Here is a 21,724-nt window from a genome sequence, read left to right as displayed (position 1 = left end):
ATCATCATTAGTTTAATTCGAGGCAAAAACGGGAGCAGAGAAGGTCTAAGGCGGTGGAAAGTTAACTAAAAGTGTCAATCAGGTGAAGTGGCGGCGTGCGTGCGAAAGCATTCATTTGCGAGATGTGGGCGAATACGCCAAGAATACTGAACAGGCGTGGACGCGCTGAGAATATACTTATGTATGTATTTGGGTATGTAGTCTGGAATGTGGACGACTAAACGCTCATCTCGACCTCGTACATTGTTGGAACTAAATTCTTGATAAGATTCAAACATGTCGGAAAGTATGAGCGATAAGTAAAAGGAGGGAGGAGCTATGAACGCTAGTTGGTTAGATGTATGCACACATACATATACATCATAGTGTCCGTTACCCGCTATTGTACAAGCACATTAAGTGTTCCGCAGGAAACTGAACGCGAAACGGATACAACACGCAATTGTTGCGCAATAAAGTCATTAAGTACTTAGCAACAGTTTATGTAGGTATTGCATGCAAATAATATTATTTGGCATTAGGAATAGCTGCTAGGGATTAAGAGCTTGTCATACGCCATTTTCCTCCTACTGAATATGAATAACAAACATTTTCAAGAAATTAATTTTACATTTCCGCTTCCGGGGAAACTCGAGAGTCCTTCTCTGACAAGGAGACCACTATGAAAAGACCTAGAGAAAGCAATTTAGTTATTTTAAGAAAATGAGAGAATGAGAGTAAAATTTTTGTGAAAATGCATGAAATCGGATGACAATCACGCCTACTTCCTGTATAGCACAATTATAAATTCCATCTGATTCTTTCACTTGACATTATAAACACCAAGCACCAGTGGAGACTTTGGAAAAACATTTGCACAAATAGTGCTTTTAAAGTATGCCATCTCTTACATGAAAATGATCGAAATCGCGGTATAAGTTTTCAAGCCTGCATATACTGACTTTGCACCAACAAGACCATGTGTCAAAAATTAGTAAAATCGGGTCAAATACTACTTAAAGCCCTAAATACCTAACATAAACATTTTGGAATTTTGGGTTGACTTTATACCGTTAGTTATCTTATTGAAATTCAGAGCGTGTTTCTATGATAATTGTTTGTCCTTGTGCTGAAAATTGTTATAATCGGGACAATAATTATCACACCCCCTATATAGTGATTTCCGATTTTTCAGTTGATTTCAATATTTTATTATTATTAGAAGAGGATTTGGATAGATAACGAAAATATCCATTAACAAAATCTTTTAAAATTACAAAAAAATCTAACTAACTAAAACTATTTGATTCATATATTCTAAACCCTATTGAAAGAATAAATATTAATATTTGCTTCCTTTCTTTCGATTGAATAAGCACTCAAATATTGTTAATGAGTAGTATTCTTCAAAAAGCATGTAGTTATACAGAGATGTTGTTGTTGTTGGCTCGGTTGGCCAAAAGGCTGCTTCTTCCCATTTGAAGTCTGCAAAGAAGTGGTGAGCTTCTGTCATTTTATTCAAGATATTGTATAGATGGTTGAATCACGCTTCTTATGAACTAGCTTAATTTCTATTTCATACTACAATTTGTTAATGAAATACAATTTCCGTCATTGAAAAAAGAAGCTTGAGTACATCAGCTTCATGTCAATGATCTGCGTCTGTGTTGGGTGATTAAAAAAATATTTTTTTAGTATGAGATTTAAAAATACAAAGAATCATGCATTAAACTACGCGTGGTTGACAATCCCAAACAATTTTCATTCGAAAGTTTTATGGTGGATACAAAATATAACTGTGTACGGTAATACATATTACAATACATATTAGCGCAAGAAGTGAATTTATAGAGTTTAATGGACCTCTCCTCGTATTTCAGTTGTGCGCCTTGTTGTTATTCCACTATTAAAGGGCAATACAAGTTTTAAAGTTCTTTTCATAGCAGGAATACGCTTTGAGAAAAACAGAAACTAGGTGGAGAAGGTGCAGATCTAACCACCACCGTTATGCTACAAAATGAAGCTTAATGGCAAGCAACCGCAAGCTCATTTTTTTGTGGCGTCACCAAACTTTTTTTTTATTAAATGCCACTGTTGCTCATTACGTTTAAGTGCACATACATACATACGTATTTATGATAGATACTGTCGCATATGGCGGGAAAGCAACAACAACACATATATACATATATTATTCGCAGTAATTTACAGCTCTCCACTAAAAGCTTATATCGCATACCAAGTCCTTATTACTTCTGCTCAAACCATTAATAACACAAACATTTGCCTATTTACATGAACATCTGCACACACTCGCAAATAAGTGCGTATGTGTGATGCTTGTACATTTGTCTACATACACACTATTTCGTGCTTTTGTGTTCTCCACTTAATACACCAACAACTCATGTATTTATGTATATGTGCTTGAGAGTTATTTTTTCTACGGTTAATTTCATTTTGATTTACATATTTCATTTCCACACACACATATGCATATGTGTAAGCAGTTATAAGCATTTTTCCGCATACACGTCTTTCATCCTTTTGTACTTGTTGTTTCCGTTGGCGTGCGGTGCTCTTATCCTGTTTTATTTATGGCTATTTATTTGTTGCTTTAATTATGTTTTACGCATACGCACCGACGCACCGACGCACAGGCATACACATATATGAATGAATGTATGTATGTAATATATTCACACATAATGTTTGCGTTCCATACACTCGTAGGCTCACACACATGTGTACCTTTGCATGCATTTATGCGCATGTATGTGTGAATGTAAGCACGTCTGTACATTTGTCAAATGTGTGACCCTAGTTCAAGGAGGTCTTCATTTGCATACAGCAACCGTCGTGGCATTCTAACATGTACAGCAATGTTTACCCAACTCTGCTCACACATACATACATACTTACATATATACACTGGTGTATACGCTGCCGAACTATAAGAAAAACAAATCAGGAAAGAAAATTCGCTTGGGACTGACAAGATTTATGCCCTTTGCAGATATTTTCTTGTTGGCACAAAATAAGATGGAACATAATTTTTCCAAAACCATAAATATTGTGTATTTTTAATCTTCCTTAATGAAAGCCAGAGAAATATACTTGTATGTAAGTTTGCTGATTTTCCGGAGATTGCCAAGTAATTAATTGTTGGTGATTCCTCTTCCGTTTTATGGTGGTTATGAGCATGACAGCAATTTTAGCCAAGTTCACAATAGCGTGGCAATTACTTTTTTCCTTGTAGGTCTAGAAGAAATTCCAGTCCCTAACAAGCAAAAATAAAATGAATGAAGTAAGGAAGGGCTAATTTTATATGTAACCGAACATTTTATTATCGCGCAAAGTCAAATGGTATACTCGTTTGAACAGGGCTTGAGCAGTTTTGATTCGATTTAGATAATTTTTGGTCACAAGGTGGCATACTTTAAACGCATTATTCACGCAAAGTTTTACCCCGATACAATAATTTTTGCTTGATTTACATAGTGAAAAGTGAAGGAATCAGATGGAATTTCCAATGATGTTATATGGGAAATAGGCGTGGTTGTAATCCGATTTCGCCCAATATGAAAAAAATGTTATGTACCGAATTTGGTTGAAATCTGTGTGAAATATGAGTTTTCACCTAAAAGTGGGCGGTGCCACGCCCACTGCCTAATTTTGAACACGGTTCCCATAAAGTCATCTCATACCATCCCAGAGATAAAATTTTATGTCTTTGGCGCGTTTAGTGCTTGATTTATCGCGCTTTTAGTAGTTTTTAACAGTACCGTTATATGAAGAGTGGGCGGGGTTGTCACTCGATTTCACCCATCACACCGTCGATAGAGATGCTAAAAACATTTGTCCCGAGTGAATTTTGTTATTATAGCTTCAGTGGTATAGGAGATATGCACATTAAACTTATTAGAGGGCGGGACCACGCCCACTTTTATAACAAAATTTTAACTGCAGATGCCCCTCCCTAATGTGATCCTGTATACCAAATAAACGACTTGTATCTTACTGTGAAGCTTAGTTATGGCAATTTATTTGTATTTGCTTAATGGCGTTTTGTGGGCGTGGCAGTGGTCCGATTACGCCCATCTGCAAAACCAACCATTTTACGCTACCAAGAAGCATGTGAAACTAAATCAAGATTTCTCTATTTTTTTAGGCGACGACAACTTAATTTTCATCTAAAAAATTTCCTTGATTTGGAAAATAGGAATTGAATTTAATTCGACACATTTTAGTTTTATCGGATTTTGATCGTAAAATATAGTATGTTAATTTTTTCCCCGCCTAAATTTTTATAATATTTCCATAATTATTTAGATAGACCACTCTTCAATAACCATTTCTCCCAGCAGCAGAACACGTGTTTCATTTTAAACTGAATATTGGATGGTAAGTTTCAGTTTACTGAATACTATACAGTACAATCCATAACTCATAAAATTTTTTTTTGAACATTTAAGGCGTCGCTTGACATAAGGCACTAATTTTCTGTTAGGGCAGACCTCACTTCTTAAGGTATATGTTCTCCCAATACTAAGTGACAGGGCCGAATTATCTCAGATATATTACATACTCTGTTTAATATTAAATATAGAGCTTTCTAAAGTAAATGTAAGGCTCATAATGTCATACATTGGCTAGACAAATGTACATACAACTGTAAAAGATTTAAAAATATGTGCAAAAATTTAAAATAAATAAGTTTGAAGGGTATAGTAGCATGGAATAACTCGAAACCTCCGAAAATTTATACACAAGAAATTATTCCCAGTTCCATCTATTTCTAGCACTTAAGCTTTCAGCAATCTGTGATATATGCTAACGCAGTTTAATAAAGATATCGATACAATTATGTAAAATATTATTTTTAAAGTTTACTAATTTAATTAGATTATTGTCTGGATTGGAGACGTGATTATGGTCGAAACAGCTACCAATTTTAGTTAAAATTGTGAAGTGGTTTGTGTACTATGAAAATTTACCGAAGATGTTGTAAGTTTTAAACCCATATATCGCTACCACATTCTTTTTAAATGATCAAAACTACGTAAATTTGAGTTCTCCAGTTTTATTGGTTATATAACGAATAATGTTTTAGTGATAAAAACAGTATTCTTTATCTTAGACGCAGCTTTGCGACATAGTTATAGTACTTTATAATCTCTTAAACCTTATTTTGGGTGCGTGGTAAGTAAAAACAGTCAAATACTCGTATGTAGTGAATGTGATATGTTTACAGTGCCACCCAATAGCAGAAATGGGTTTCCATGCTCTAGTATTTTACACCTTCAAAGATCTAGAAGCACATCACTTGTGTTGAATTGAATAAAATATTATTTAATAATAGAAGAAATCAGTGCAATACGAAATCTAAAGCAACGCTAAAACTCAAAACCGCTTATTTTATCTTAAGTTGGCTTTCTTTAGTTGACTTTCTCAAAACCGAAAAACTGCTTACTCACTTTATTTTTTAAATCTTATAAATCTTCGCTACATTATTATGCATTAAAACCATATTTTTATACATAGCGCTTACTGACTTTCCCATTTACAGTTTGACAACCGAGTTAATATGTATGCAGGCATATCATCTCAGTCACTAATCCATGCATTTATTCATATGTTAATTTCGTGCGTAAGGCTACGAGCATAAATGGAGCAATAATAGACTACTTGACTGCAAAGTATCCTAAGCCAGCTAAGCCATTCAAGCCAAGCCGAGCCAAACCGAGCGGAACGCGGCGTTGGAGCGGCGCAATGTACGAATATGGCTTTTAAATTACACATGCGTTGACAGACATACAGACAGACATCTAGATATTATATGTAGGTATGGCAGACCCGCAGCAAAAATATAGCAGACTAACACACGTGCCAGTGCATTATAAAATTGTGACTAATATGGCTATGGAGAAGCTGATATGCTTATACTTATAACATCTTCTCTTACGTTTTAAGCGCCTCGTTAAGCCGACTGACCGCCTGTCGCACTAACTGTCGGCGTAGCTATTTGTCTACGTACTTGACTGCTTTTGCACGTAACTACTAACTTGTATGTGTGCGGGATATTTTTAAGTTGGTTGTTTTGGTTGAAGCATAGTAGGAAAACAAGAATCATAAAATGTGGCTTTAAAAGTAATAAAATTCTGGCTTTTATGTATGCAGTTATGTTTACAGTTAATAGAAATACAACTTAACTTCGGTGGTTAATTAACGTACCCATTCAACCAAAAGTGAGATTTATCGCTGAACAAAATTTTCTTGGGATCGGTGGCCATCTCATTTTGGGAGCATTCACTGAACATGCGACGCGCTTAATTTTAATTTTTACACCAGTTGACACGAGCTGGATTTTGTAAGACCGTAAACTACCCAGACTTGGATGGACTCATTCGGGTCTTCTTCGATACTCTGCTCCACATCAGCAATAGCGTCTTCGGTGCGCACTGTACTACTGACTCTGCTGGCAATTATGTCGGCGGAATATTGTTTTTGAAACAAATGGAACAATTTGAAAGTATTAATATTTAGATACCAGGCCGTTAATCAGAGGTTTTGAACTTCAAATCTTCAGAGTTAATAAAAACGACTACATGTAGAGAGTCTCTGCTACTTTTTCTAAGCCTTTCATTAACTTTATATTGAGAGGTGTTGATATTTATAATTAATTAGCGAAGCCTAAAATCGATGGATAACTCAATTACTAAATAAAGGGCAATTATCTGTCTATCATTACTCTCGAAAATATATATTTTTAGTCGACCAACCAATTAGCACTGAAGCGATATATACATACTTGTATGTAAATATATGCAGTGGAAAAAAATTGCTTGGAGCATAGGAAACCAAAATTTAACTCTTCGGATTTTCCATGTCGAAATACAATCCAAGTTCTGATAATAATCTAATAACTTACTATTTGTCAAATAAATATAATATAATCAATACTTATTTGCATTTATCCATGTGCACATATATTCGAAATAATTAAACTAAATATAAATTCTGACGCCATATCCATTTTACTTCGTTGTATGATAAATGCGTTTAAATCATAAATAATTGCAAAGAATGTTGGATTTTTCGAATATTAAATGCGTTGCCTAAATTCACAAAATACACACATTTCGTTTAATCGTGAAAATAAGCACATAGCTGTTATGTGAAATTTATATAATAATAGAGACTGAACTAGAATAAAATTCTTATCACATAGCAACAGCAAGCAACAAGGACGAAATGGCAAAAGCACAGCCACCGAGTAAGTTTGCTGTTTGACATGGCGTATGAGTAACAGATAGAGCCAATAATATGTATTGGCTTTATACAGTCATTGGACACACATATATATATATATATCTATACAATTGAATAGACATATGTGTGTCCAGCAAGCAGCTTACATCCTTTACAAATATTTTTTTATACTATGTACCATTGTACTTCGTCAATAGATTGGCAACTTGTGGTTGTAATAGGTTGGATTATTCAATCACACATTCGCACAATGCAGTGGGAAAACTGTCCTTTCATTGATTGGCACAAGCTAGATATGAAGTCATATACAGCATTCAATGGCACAACAAAAGAATGCGTTTATTGTTTCCCTTTTCTGCCATAAAACTGCTCGAATTTCTACCATGAGATACAGAAATGAAAAATGAACGATTTAATCTTTGAAAAAGTCTTTACCAAACATACAAACTTACATAATAACCATTATTGCAACCTAAAACTCGAAAACTGGAGTAGAGTTAGAATAGAATCGATAAATGTACAATGGAAACTCGTGTATATGGCTTTTGAGCTAATCCTACCTAGATACATATTGTCTAATCGACTGAGTATTAATGCAGGAAAAGCTAAGATCCGGTGAAAGTGAGCATTATTACTCTCAACAAATAAGAATTGTCTAAGTTCATGTCTGAGATATTTATATTAAAAACTACTTAAAAAATCAAATGAGATATAAACTCAACCAAAACGTCTAAATTTAATAAATTTTAAATATGAGAAAGAGTCAACTAGACAAACAGAAATCATTATATTGGGGTTAAAGAGATTAGACCCCAGTCTAGACCTAGGCACTGTGAGATGGCTTTGAAGTAGCCACTATTTGTACAATGTTTTATTCCGCTAACTTCATTGCTGCTTGATTTGAAAATCATATGCAATTAAAAATTGTGATTTTACTAAGTTTCTTCATATATTGTCAATTATGCATGGCATCGAGTCAAATGAAAGAATAGGATTTTAAGCTTTTCCAAAATTTTTAAACCTTATATGCCTCTTCTCACTGTGTGTAAGAAATCTTTGACCAAAGTTATGATCTTAAAAGTTGACAAACATTCAATTAATTTATGAATATTTTGTACTATTTTTTAGTTTTTCCGCTTTTAAATACCAAAGAATAACTATGGCATAGCATACTATATTTTTATACTCTCGCAACATGCTGCAACAGAGAGCATAATAGTTTGTTTTAGTTCAAAATCATCAACGAAATCTAAAAAAACGAAATCTGCAAGAGTAACTGGTAACTGTTTTACACAAATCTTAGTATAACAGTTTCCACGAAAAACCTACAAACTAAAAATAATGACTTTTTGCTCATTCCATTCTTTATTAGCAAACTAGACCTGTCTTTCCAAGAGAGATTATTGATTTGACAACTGATTTCAATGATTTCGTATCAAAAAGTAAACACTTTGAAAAAGTATGCAGTACTTTCATGGAAATCTTGTAAGGCTGACTATTAAAACATGCACCACAATGTAATGTAAAAATAACAAACGCATACAAAACTATTTTCTCTTGAAGAATGTGGTGGGAAAAGCCGCTGTAACTCAATTCAGCAAGATTTCTAAAGGAAATTTGATGATCTGGTAGCATACTTTCAGGTGCCATTGGTGATCATTATTCTATAAGGTTGCTAGATATTTTTTATGAAAGTCGTATATAGCTACTATATACCGTATATGTATGTCATATTAATATATAAATTTTGTAAAAATAATTACTTTGCTATTATTGATAATTAAAAAATAACATAATAACAATTATTGTAGTTTTAGAGGATATTGTTATGATCTATGTGATCGTACTTGTTTTCATATTTAATTCTTTTTGCACAAAGTAATAATATAAAATTTTAGTTCCAAGTTTCCTTAATACGAATTGAGTATTTTATAACTTTAACTTCAGTTTTTCCTCTCTTGTTGATGGGCTCTGCATTTTTAACAACTAAGTTACTGTACTCGGCATGTAAATCATTTTTGTTTCGTCTTCTTCAAATACTACATAAAAATGTGATACTCACTGCCGTGTTGACAGGCTGCTAGTTCGTGGCACGGAATTTTACACGTCAGCACACGAATCGACCAACTGCGAGGCTTCCTGCCATGGCGCGATTGCTTGACTGATTTATTGCTGGCTTGCTGAGCGAGTGGTTGGTGGGTCGGTTGCGCCGGTTGGCAGCTGATTAGTGGCTGCGATATACTGTTAAGAGTCATTTGTCAGTTCATTTTGGCCTCATCTAAAGCTCAACCTTCGCAGGCACAATTTGTGGTAGAGAAGCTCTATACGACGTTTGTGTGTGCGCATGTGTCGCTGGTGTATGTAAATTTATTACACATACATTTACAAATAGTACACAGTAGAGTTAGGAACATCAAGGTACAGTACAGTATCTCGCCCATATATATATAATATATATGCTTACCTATTTTCTATGCCTCTAGTACATTTTGAAGTAAAAACTCAGAAGGAGCAAACCAAAAATATAAGAGTATTTCACGTACACTACGTACAGTGGTTGACTTTAGCCATTCATTTAGTGCTAATTCTAGTTTTAAGAAATTATAATCTTCTCTTATAGTTTTTGAATTAAAAGTACAATTTCTTCAACTTCATTCACAAGTTTTCGCTTGCTCTTGATACCAAGCGAGTCCTTCTATTTAACATACGGAATTGAAGAGTCCACGCTGGAGTGTCTGCTTCTATAATGATGACATTAACTTGTCATAGAGAGAGTAGATGCTGAAAAATGATACATATATAGATGTCCTCTTAAAACTCCTAATTTTATTAAAAGAATACTAAAGATATTGTTAATTATTACTTTAGTCTATATATTTATTAGATGGACCAAACTAATTTTATTTTTCATCGACTAAATAATCATGTAACCCTAGTTATAATAGTGGTAGTTGGGTTGTCTACGCCATTGTCACAAACATAAAATTTGTTTGTATTGTAGCGATCAAGATTAAAGGACATCCCGAAAATGGTTACAAACAAACGTCAACCTTTTGAAGTTGGCAGCACGAATACAGGATTTGAACTAGATTGAGAATCTCACGTTAAAAATTAAGGATTTTATTTAAATTTTTAATACTTTTAAAATAGCTAATCCTCAAAAGTACTTGATACTTTCCAACACCAGCACAAATTTGTACAAATCCTACCACACACATACACACATGCAACTCCATTTGTTTATGTCCCTGAAAAATCAATGGTGCCGCCTAGTTAACCTCAACACGACTGCCTCACCGAGCCCGCCACTGCCGTCTGTTAAACCGTAAAATAGTAAAAAAAAAGGTACTAAAATGCAGCAATAAACTGCGGTGAACATTGGTTGCAGGTGCCACCATATGCAGCCACTTGAGCCATTGTAGCGATTCGTTCTTACGACTCTTGGCCAACGAGCTTTACATATTTTTATTACACTCTCGAGGTTAGCGTGCTTTTTCACCATATTTGCATACAAATTATTGAAAAGTTATGGGTAAAAAGATTTAGGCCGCGTATTTCGTTCGATTTGGATTTTCTGTGGCTTTCAGTGTTACGTTGACGCTTTTATTTGAAAAAGAATTGTTTTTATTTATTGGATACAAAAATATTAACAGAAAACTTGAAATTTGATTGCTTTTAAATCCGTTGCTGGTAATCAAACCAGTGACTTTCGGACTAAAAGCAAATATCCTCATGTTCAATTACAAAAATTGCTTAAAAATTTACAAACTCATATACGTGTGTGTTTATATGCATTTGTCGCAAATATAGACCGATATCGGGCCACTATAACATATAGCTGCAATACAAACTAAACGATCGGAATTAAGACCTTGTATGGAAAACTTTTTCATTTGGAGAGATATATTTACGAAATTTGGCACAGATTGCCTAAGCTAGAGCTGACTACAGATCGGACTACTATAACATATAGCTGTCATACAAGCTGAAAAATGCACCTGTGAAGGGTATTGCAGCTTCAGCGCAGCCGAAGTTAACGTTTTTTTCTTGTTGTCAATACAGTTGCTATATTCGGTTTCTGTCACTCACTGTTGTTGTTTCGTGCAGACTACCGTAATTTTATATTACTGAGAGTATAATTTCAAGCGTTACAACATCTAAGGTGGTGGGTAGCTTTTGCACTGCTTCATTATTCTCGTCAATATTTTTCCTTTTGACTTCCCTTCCATTTCCAACTTTCCACTTTAATGTCAATGTACTCATAGCCACCGTGTTTTTTTTTTTATTTTTTGGCTTCCTTACATTCGCATGCTATAAATATGCTTGTCATTTATGTTCTTTACCTATCCATGCATGTATTGGTATAAGTCATTATAGGTGCATTCAAGCATGTCTGCATAGGGTCCGTATCGAAGTATCTATTTCTGGAAATTCGTAATAACGTTTTCTTTTGTGTGTCGTGAATAACCAGCCAAAGCGTTAATCAATAAACAGTTATGTGATTTCGAAGTCACGTTCGTGCTTGCGAGGCATAATTAATGCTCCCTCTACTCAAACTACTTAATCCAAGAAGAGACAGGCAGGAGAGGTAAGGTTAATTAAGACTTTATTTGATAAGTTTATGAATATAAAATACTCGTGCTTATATTGCCTTCACAGCTTGTACATGGGATTTATTATCACGGATTTGTTTGCAATAAATGCTCAAGTCTTCCAAGAAGAGGCGGGGTGAATCTTCGTACAGTTGGAATATTGTAACATAAGTGTTAGTGGTATGGAAGAGAAATAGTAGATACATCTTTCATTTAAATTTAACATAAAAGAAATAAACGAATAATCTGTATCCTAATTTAGCTTTCACTCTAGGTCCATAAAAAGAACAATATGGATTCAATTATATTAAGTTTCGAAAAACATATTTTTAGATTTAGAAAGTAGAGCAAATAGGTATATTTACAGTAGATTTCGGCATATCTAAATTTTTCCTGACAAACTGGAGGTTCCTCGTTCTATTAATTGTAATAGACCCAAAATAATATTCGTTCAAAGTCTGCGGTGACAGAGAATGACGAAGAGATGAAGTAACTTTCGAGGTAATATTTTATGGTTTTTTGCAACAACAGGGTGTCACTTACTTAAAAAGAGACCCTAAAGAACCGACATGTTTATTTGTAAATACGAAGTCGTACTTCTTCAACTCACTGACAACAACAACAAGCTTTATTATGGAATATATAGAGTCAAAACTTGATTATTTTCAATGCTAGGTTTTAATAATTAAGTTTTGAATAATTCAATTTAATAAAAAATATCTTATATATGACAAACCATGACAGTGTTATTAGTCCGCTCAAATTAGACATTCTGGTTACTTAATTTTACAACAACCTAAAAGTTAGTGAATATGTTCAAAATATGATTAAAAATAACCTACTAAAAGTCCCCATCGATCCCATATGTCAAAACATTTGTGTTTCCGCAAAAAAGTATTCATTTATTTTATACCCTGAACATGATATATTAAGTTTTCCACGAAGTTTGTAACACCTAGAAGGAAACGTCGGAGACCCTATAAAATATATACATAAATGATCAGCATGATGAGCTGAGTTGATTTAGCCATGTCCGTCTGTCCGTCTGTCTGTACATATACAAACTAGTCCCTCAGTTTTTAAGCTATCGATCTGTAATTTTGCACCTGTCCTTTTCTCACTAAGCAGCTCATTTGTCGGAACGGCCGATATCAGATCACTATAGCATATAACTGCAATACTAATTGAACGATCGGAATCAAGTTCTTGGAAAGAGCTTTGTATTTGTGAAGGCTATTATAGCTATTAGAAGGCTATTAACGCTTTTTCTTGTTTATAAATAGTTTTATGATCTACAATTTTTGTCTAAGGTAATTTTTTTGTTGAAAATAGCGGAAAAAAAGTGTTAGACCTGTGACTTTGAGCATTTTTTATCCACATATCGGAACGATAAGGACTTTTCGTATGTAATTTTTAATCGTGTTTTGAACATGTTCACTAACTTTAAGTTTGTTGTAAATTTATGTAACTTCACACTTATTTTCTGTCTTATTTGATCGGGCTATATACATATAAATTCTAGATTCTGATTTCAAACAATTTTTGTGGTCAAATTATGTCAATTACTAACGCGAAATATTTTCGCAATATTAACTCAACATAGTGCACTTCAATTCTAATTCTGCAAGATAATAAAAAAATTTAACTTTTATTGTTCGAAGTATCAGTAAAACTCGAATTATCTCAACTCGATTATCTAACAAAAACCTGAATATTTTTTATTAAATCTAAATTGATGTGCCTGTGTTTGTAAAACCTCGTCGACGTACTTCTTAGCCAGAAGTTCATATTATAATAGATTATGCCGTTATCTAAAAAAGCCGTTTCTAGTTCAATGATACTCCAGCAAGAAAGCAATTCACATTTTTTGATTACTTTTGCGCTCATTTCTTCGTTTTTCCAGCATTTTTGCCGTTGGCTTTTTCCGCACTTTTACCATACGCTTCATTCTTTATTCACTTAATTTATTAGATATACTTTTATAAAATTTATTTACCCGACGCTTATTGCCCGCCATCCACATTCCATTGACTAGCATTTTAAATATTTATCAGCCACTATGCAATCACTTACTCATGCTTTCAAGCACGCCAGCAGTGCGATGGCAGCAGAGTGAGGCGCGATAGCGTGCGGCGCACATCAACAATGGCAGCGGGTAAGTTGCGAGCATAGAACACACACATACGTACGAGCATATGTATGTAGTTGTTACCAGCATCGAAAGTAACTGCACTCAGCTGATGCTAGTTTGTTTAGTTAGGGCTTCTATTATCCTACCACAACATCGCTCGTTTACAAACCCGCATACGCACATATCTATATGCATATGTATGCGTTTGTGTGCCGTTTCATTTTTACCGCGTTTTCGTATTTTCGCATACGCTGCTGCCGTTACGTATCCGCCACGTCGTACCACAGCCGCCTTATTGCCTTCTGCACGCTTTCTGCGTTTATGTGTGTATTTGTATGTGTGCATGACTGCGCATTTGTTTAAGTTTTGTTTTACAGCATTTTTGCACCTTTCACCTAATGACGTTTTGCTGCTTCCCTACTTCCTCTGCTGCTTGTCTGGCGTTAACTGCTCTGCTCTGCTTTTAAACTCATACTTTCTTACTGGTGTTTATTATATCTCTGCTTTGATTCATTTTCTGCTATTCGCCTCTTATAGCGCCATCCTTCACTTGTTAACCTTATTCAGCCGCCTTCCTTTCGCCTGCCCTTCAGCCAAACATTGATTCAACTTTATCTGTTCTCTTCACTTTTCACCTTCCTTTCGCCTGCCCTTCAGCCAAACATTGATTCAACTTTATCTGTTCTTTTCCCTTTTACCTTTCCTGCCACAATCAAAATCACGCCGCGCCCTCTCTCTCACTCATCTTGTATTTTTGCGCTGCCATCACCTGCTTCCACCTTCCGACATTTCGCATTCCTCCTTTACCACTCCTCCTCCCGTTGGTTCACTCCTTGGCTCGGGCGCTTATTTACTTTTGCTGCTGTGTGAATTTCTAATTTTCTTTTGTAATTAGCTAATTAACTAATTAATGAAGTTTGTGTTTGAATTGTTTGCGCTGCACATAAAAAAAAAACACGAAAATAAAAATAACTCAAAGCAGATTTGCAAATTGAGTGCCGCCATTTATTTGCCCCCCACCGCGCGGTCGCATTCCCCTAAGTTCGTCGCATTTTACAACTTTTTGGCATAAACGACTGCTGATTTACTTGTTGTCTGTCTGCGCTTGCTTATACATATATGTTTGTTGCTTTCATTGACTCCGGCTCGGCATTTGTTGTTGTTAAATTGCTTTACCTGCCAAGCTAATTAAATGCAGCAAACAAAGCAGACAGACTCACAAATGTAAAAACCTGCAGAATGAGCGGTTATTTTGCGCTGTTGCCTGCTCTCTTTCGCTGTTGTTGCTATTTTTTCCGCCTTTTGTATTTACACTCTACAACAACAATTGTTGCAAATCAGACACTGTATAAATTTACTACACAAGTCACTCATTCACAACAAGCCCAACACACACATACACACACCTCCCCAAGCGCGCAAACACACACACGTACACACGTAGACATTAGTCCACATGTGTGCTCGTATGTACTCACTAACGGTTGCTACGCGACGCGCCACTTGCCCATACGCTCGTAAAACAACAAAAGCGAAATGATAAACCGCACAACTACAACAACTCAACGGTGAATGCAACAAATAGTAGCGTTACATCGTTACACTCGTCCACGGCACACTGCTACCGACGGCACACTAACAGTACAGTCCGTCATCGTCGCGCTTCATGCGGCATTCGCAAGAGCAACTACCACAGTATGTCCAAAAACAAAGCCGCACCAACAGTTACTGTCAGTGGAAGTCGTCGCTGGCGCCGTGTAAGGCCACTGAAATGCCTCAGAGCTGCTTGGCTCGGCTGCCAAATTGAACAGAGCCGAACTGGACATGTAAAGCAAGCAGGAGCAATGTAAAACTAGAAGAAACAGACTGTAGCGCAGAATGTTGTCCAACACAAGCGTACAGACGCCACAACAACCTCACCGACAGCGACTATACAAGGGCAACATACGAAAGGCAATTTGTGCAACAACAAAAGAGCCGACGTGATAAACACGAAAGCAACAGCGACGACGGAAGGACGAAGCCAAGGAAGGACGTGGCCGTCGCAGCAGCGTTGACTAAAGCGAAAGGAGTAGGATTGCAGTTCACGATGTTAACAGTGTGTTACAATTACATACATCGTCATAGAGTTACAGGCACTGACGAATTGTGGCATGAGCTAATTTTCAAAGAGTAGAGGAGAGTAAGCTTTATAGTTTTAATTTTTACTTTTCACGAGTTTTAATAATAATTAGCAGGTTATTTATTGTATTTTATTAGGCAAACATGATAACAGAGAGAAAATCGAACAAATTTTGAAGTATTTAAAATCTTTGTTTACTCTGAGACACCCAAAATAACTAGTAGCTAGTACAAAAATATTCATTCAAAATAATGTTTCACTACCGGTCCACATCTACTAGCTCTTCATGACCATTTCGGAGCACATTCATTTGGAAATTCATTTCTTTGATTTATGTTTCGCCCCTCATACATTGGAATGGCTTTATGGCTCGAAAGTAGAAAGTAGTAGTAGTAGTATGATAAGATGAAAAAACTTATCCGGATGTCGGTCGAGTTGAGAGATTTCTACGTTTAAAAAGTGACTACGCTATTATTACTCCAGCACAATTCATTCATTCTCTGATTTTCGAATGCCATTACAAAGATTTCATCAATGATTTGTGGTTTGGTTTCTAGAATATTCTAAAATATTAAATAATATTTTGACATAATTGGATTGAAAACTTCCAAATTTTACGGTTAATCGTCGTAAACTGCGAGTTTTGTTCTTAAAAGTATCTGATGGTTTAGTTTTGCAATTTTGCCTTGGTTTATTTTCTGGGATCCAGATGAGTCTTTGTGTCATATTGGTTAGTTACATCCACTTTTAGAGTGTCAACCGGTTATTGCCAGTGACCTCAAAGGAAAAATTGTTAGATTTTAGTAACAACACCACGACATTCCGAAAAAATGTAGGCGCAGGTAAGAACAAAGTTCCTTTTGTGATCTTAATTGATCGTTTTAGGATAAATGATTAGCATTTGGGTGTTAATGATTATAATCCTGTCGCACACTACATTTCGTATTACCTATTTTGATTCTCAATCTTGATCAACGGATAATATATCCAGAAGTTTCACTCGAATATATAAAGAACAATCCAAAAGTGCAAACAGGTAGTTCATTTACGAAGCTAATAGTCTCAATTTCCATTTTCGGTGCATTGTACATTTAATCTATTGTGTAATTAATGTAATTTATATGTTATTGTATTTCAAAATCTCTATATTTGACGTAAATTTGCCGCTTTATTTATCTAAAAAACGCGCTGCTCGACGCTTTTATTTAGGGATGGCAGTAAGTCAATTATGTATGCTCAACTTACGTTTCGGACAGAAAATCAAACACACTGTGTTGCGCGCCATCTATCAGGGAAATAAAAAGTATTGCCCGCTATTTCACTTCCAAAAGGGAAGCAACACTTTTTTTAGACTAAATTTTGATGTTTCACTATTCCTTTGTTCTGTTTTCATTCGCAGTTTCGTAAAATTTGTAAACAAAAGCCAAAAATTGTGAATTTCGTGGAGAAGTAAGGAAAAAATTTTTACAAAAATTAAACGAAAGAGCGTTAAACCGCAATTAAAAAATTATAAAGAAAATTTTCGAAGTGCAAAAGAATCAAAAGGACATTTGTGCGATAAAGTGTAAAGTAAAAAATAGCTGCTGAGGCCGAACTGCCTTCGACAAATTTTAGCTTTACATTTTTAGTTAAACATAAAGGATAAAACGAGAAATTTTCTAACAATAACAACAAATGCCAAATCAGGTTTCACTGTGCATCATAAAGATCGAAATTGACCCACAGCTGAGTGAGGATTTTGGTGCGTAGTATATAAAAACATTAGAGAGAATATAAGTAATTGTTGACTTACAGAACCCGGAGCCACATCTGCTGAACATCCCACTAATCCGCGCATGCTAAAAGAGCGAGAGCGTGATCGTGGTCTGCGACAAGCCAACCAGATTGTAATTGAAACTTACACTAATCGTTTGTTGGGAGACGTGGACGAATTACAGCTGGCAGCAGCAGAAACGCATCAACAGGCAGCAAGTGAAGGTGAAGCTTCTGCACCGATTGATATGAGTGGGGAACGTAAAAGGGATTTGCGCTCAACAGCTAGTGGTTCGCGTGAAGCTACACCGCTTGAAGAAGGACAAGTTGCACCAGAATTTCCCAAAGAAATAGGATTCTTCTCCGGTAATCCGGAAGTTACCAATGGCATTGTGCATTTATACAAGAAAAAGTAAGTCGTACTGCAATTAGATAAACACTTATTTGTTAACCTACTTGGCTCTTCAATATAATATCCTAGTGAGCGTAAGGAATTAAAAGAGGGGCCATCCGATAAGTTGTGCTTGCTCGCGGTGCCTGCCAGTGTAAGCTGTCATGACTTAATGGGCTTTGTAGCGCCCTGTCAGTCGACGATTCGACACATACGCATTGTACGCGACGGCAGCCCCAACCAATTTATGGTGATACTCGAGTAATTAAAAGGAACATCGAAACTGTGCTTTGAACTCCATTTTAATTACTATATATTTCACAGATTTCGTTCGAATGCTGCCGCCTTAGAGTTTTACCAGTCATACAATGGCGCCGCTTATAATTTGCTGGAGCCCGACTCTCTATGTCATGCCGTATGGGTATCGGCAATTGAACGCGGTGGAGATGGTGTGACACCAACTGGTCACACTGAGCTGCCCAATTGTCCAGGTATATTAACAGTATAACTGTTTAACTTATAAGTATTATTAATTTAATTAAAATTAAATACAGTTTGCTTGGAGCGTATGGACGAGAGCGTTGATGGCGTATTGACTATACTATGTAATCATGCCTTTCATGCCAACTGCCTTATCAAATGGGGTGATTCCACATGTCCTGTCTGCAGGCATGTGCAGACCCCCGAGTTGCTTGAGAACTCTGTTTGCATGGAGTGTGAGGGCACAGATTCCCTATGGATTTGTCTAATTTGCGGTCATGTCGGCTGTGGGCGCTACCAAGGTGGACACGCTGCGGCACATTATCGCGCCACGAATCACACTTTTGCCATGCAGTTGGGCACATCGAGTGTCTGGGACTATGCTGGGGACAATTTCGTACATCGTCTTTTCCAAAACAAGACTGATGGCAAACTGGTGGCTACTGCTAATGACGAAGGCGAAGAAAAGATCGATTCAATGCAACTAGAATTCACATATTTGCTCACCTCGCAGCTGGATACGCAACGCAAATATTATGAAGATCGCTTAGATCGCCTGGAAATGGAGTGGCGGGACTTCAAAGCCAGCGCTGACAACGATAGCAGCAAAGTGAGCGCGTTAGAGCAGAAAGTGCAAACACTGACCAAGGAAAAACAGATATTGGAGCGCAAGTTGACACAAAATGCTACAAAGTAATAGCCACAATGACATACATATTTAAAATGAACTCTCACACATATTTTATTTTTTTATTATAGGTTGAAAGACATGCAAAAGCAGCTCGCCGAGGAGCGGGAGTTCTCCAAAACGTTGCAGAGCAATCATAGCTCTTGGCAAACCAAATATGCAACACTCGAAAAACAATATAAAGAATACAAGGAGGCGCGAGAAGCTGAGCTGAATGATGTCAAGGAGCAACTGCGCGACATTATGTTTTATATGCAGGCACAGAGCAAAATCGCTGATTCCGAGTTGAAGGATGAGATTGTTGGTGGCACGGTAGTGATGCCTGAAGCAGAAGCAAGCACTTCCACTGGAAAAGCCGCCAGACGAAAGAAGAAGCATTAATTTGTAAAACTAAATTAGGCTTTCCTTATGTTTTTTTGGAGACTATAAAGAACTTTCATCATAACTTAAAAGCCTACAGACGTAAAGTTAATGCTATTTTTAGGATGTAAGCATTTAAGAAATAAAACATTATAATATGAATGCTTATCAAATTAAATAGCTTTATACAAACATATATACAAACATACTTTTACATAAAAATGAGAAATAAATGTTTACATATCGCTTCACAAAGAATTGCACTTTTCTTCAACTAACGGTTGTTTATAAAACCTCAAAAAAAAATAGCAATATATATATATTCTATGAAAAAGGCTTCTCAAATCAAAAAGATTTGAAATTGTGTAAACAATAAAACTGGAAACTTTAAAAACTTTTAAAAGCATTTTTGAAAAAAGAAATTCGGCTGGGGAGACACTACACAGTTGTACCTGACAATTCATACGCATAATCATATGTAAAAAAATATTACCTATTAGGATAGTTTTGTATATAAAGGCATTTCACTAAAATCATCCCCGGGCCCCGGTTTGCTCTCTATGGCCCTGATTATGAGGAATCTTAGTATACAAGTACATTGAAAGAGTTGTGGACTATGATTACTGACTAATAAATATTAAGTTATTGTACTTAAAAATACTTACGAAATTCTAAATTTTATACGAATTAGGTTGCTAGAAAGGAAGTGATAACAAAGAAAGGAAAGCTGGCAGATAGATCATAGGTAAATAATTTAACTTCTTCAATTATATAAAAAAGAAATTTTTACGCACCTTGATTTTTTAGCACATAACAGAGATCAACTCGTTGGGCCATTAAGAAATTGAAACCCTTGGCTTGATACCTGCTTACTTTCTTTTACAGAAACAAAACAAACCGTTTGAAAACCAGATAACGGTACCAATTTATTCGTATTGCACAAATTCAGGTGTAAATTTATTTTTATACGTAATTATATTGAAGAAATTTTAAACGGCTCCATTGTAAATGAAAACGTCATTGGTAAACGCGTATTTTCAACAACATCAATTCGTTCTGGATATCCCAGTTCATAATAGTCGATCCCTTCTTATCGGATTGCGATGAAATGCAAGTCATGAATTGGGGAAGGGCTTGATCAAAAATAAGACCAACCACATTCTCGATCATTACTTTCTGAATAGACGATACCGAATAGCTAATTGTTTTCCTCAAACATATAAAGGGTCTTTTTTTAGAAATTTTTGGTCCAGAAGAAATTAAACGCATATAATATAATGTTATGACCAAGAATTTAGCTTTAGTATAAAGGTAAGGGTTTGCCATTCTGTTTTAAAAATGATTTTGAGCAAGCGCAGCGACTGGCTCAAATAAAGTTCAGCCAAGAGGCCTAATTTTCGACCACTTTTAGCAGCAATTCTGATCGTATGTCAGCAATAACGCGCCGAATATTCTCTTCCAAGGTGCCAATCGTCTCGGGCTTATCTTAGTAGACAAGCGACTTCACATAACCCCACACAAAATAGTTCAGCGGTATTAAATCGCAGGTCTTGCAGGCCACGACGTGAAATAATGCGCTTAACAAAAGTTTACTTCAATAAATTGATTGTTTTGATGGTTGTATGGCATGTTGCTCAGACTTGTTGGAACCAATTTAATTATTAATCATGGCTCTATAACTTTGCCATGGCTCTATAACAGCACACCAAACAGTTACCTTTTTAGGATGTAACGGCGTCTCGACAATGTTTTGTAGATTACCATCGCTCCAAATTATTATTAAGCTACCCATTCAACCAAAAGTGAGTTTCATCGCTGAACAAAATTTCATTTTTTTAAACCATTTTTTTTTTGGTAATAAATTTGTACAATTTTCAAACGTTTTTTCGGAGTAAATCTGATAATTATGAAATGGCAAACCAAACTGGGTATAAATCAAGTAACAGCTCCTAAAAAG

At 35.7% G+C, this 21,724-nt stretch overlaps 2 protein-coding genes across 5 annotated transcripts in view; one reads left to right on the top strand and one right to left on the bottom strand.

The window, feature by feature from the left end:
• Window positions 1–15,698, bottom strand: part of myd (stromal cell derived factor mayday) — a 40,514-nt gene extending 24,816 nt beyond the window's left edge. For 2 of the 4 annotated variants that reach the window (XM_036373865.2, XM_036373868.2), the window contains exon 1: window positions 15,569–15,698. The gene's annotated coding sequence lies outside the window, so the exon portion shown is untranslated. The other 2 variants (XM_070106921.1, XM_036373866.2) reach the window with 1 other exon arrangement.
• A 1,792-nt stretch (window positions 15,699–17,490) lies between these two features.
• LOC106622204 (BRCA1-associated protein) lies at window positions 17,491–20,025 on the top strand. The gene is made up of 6 exons (XM_014241306.3): window positions 17,491–17,837; window positions 17,891–18,260; window positions 18,330–18,500; window positions 18,564–18,730; window positions 18,794–19,412; window positions 19,479–20,025. The coding sequence occupies exons 1-6, from the start codon at window positions 17,771–17,773 to the stop codon at window positions 19,786–19,788; spliced, it is 1,704 nt and encodes a 567-aa protein (XP_014096781.2). The 5' UTR covers window positions 17,491–17,770; the 3' UTR covers window positions 19,789–20,025.
• The last annotated feature ends 1,699 nt before the right edge of the window (window positions 20,026–21,724 follow it).

The sequence above is a fragment of the Bactrocera oleae genome, chromosome 2, assembly GCF_042242935.1.
Source record: "Bactrocera oleae isolate idBacOlea1 chromosome 2, idBacOlea1, whole genome shotgun sequence".
NCBI classification, from domain to species: Eukaryota; Metazoa; Arthropoda; class Insecta; order Diptera; family Tephritidae; genus Bactrocera; species Bactrocera oleae.
This window is presented reverse-complemented; position numbering and strand designations above follow the sequence as displayed.

Excerpts from the sequence above, each read along its gene's own strand:
- LOC106622204 (XM_014241306.3), top strand. The coding sequence starts at position 17,771 with ATGCCAAATCAGGTTTCACTGTGCATCATAAAGATCGAAATTGACCCA. Across the intron at positions 17,838-17,890 it reads ACAGCTGAGTGAGGATTTTG|AACCCGGAGCCACATCTGCT; the intron begins GTGCGTAGTATA and ends GTTGACTTACAG. Across the intron at positions 18,501-18,563 it reads CAATTTATGGTGATACTCGA|ATTTCGTTCGAATGCTGCCG; the intron begins GTAATTAAAAGG and ends TATATTTCACAG.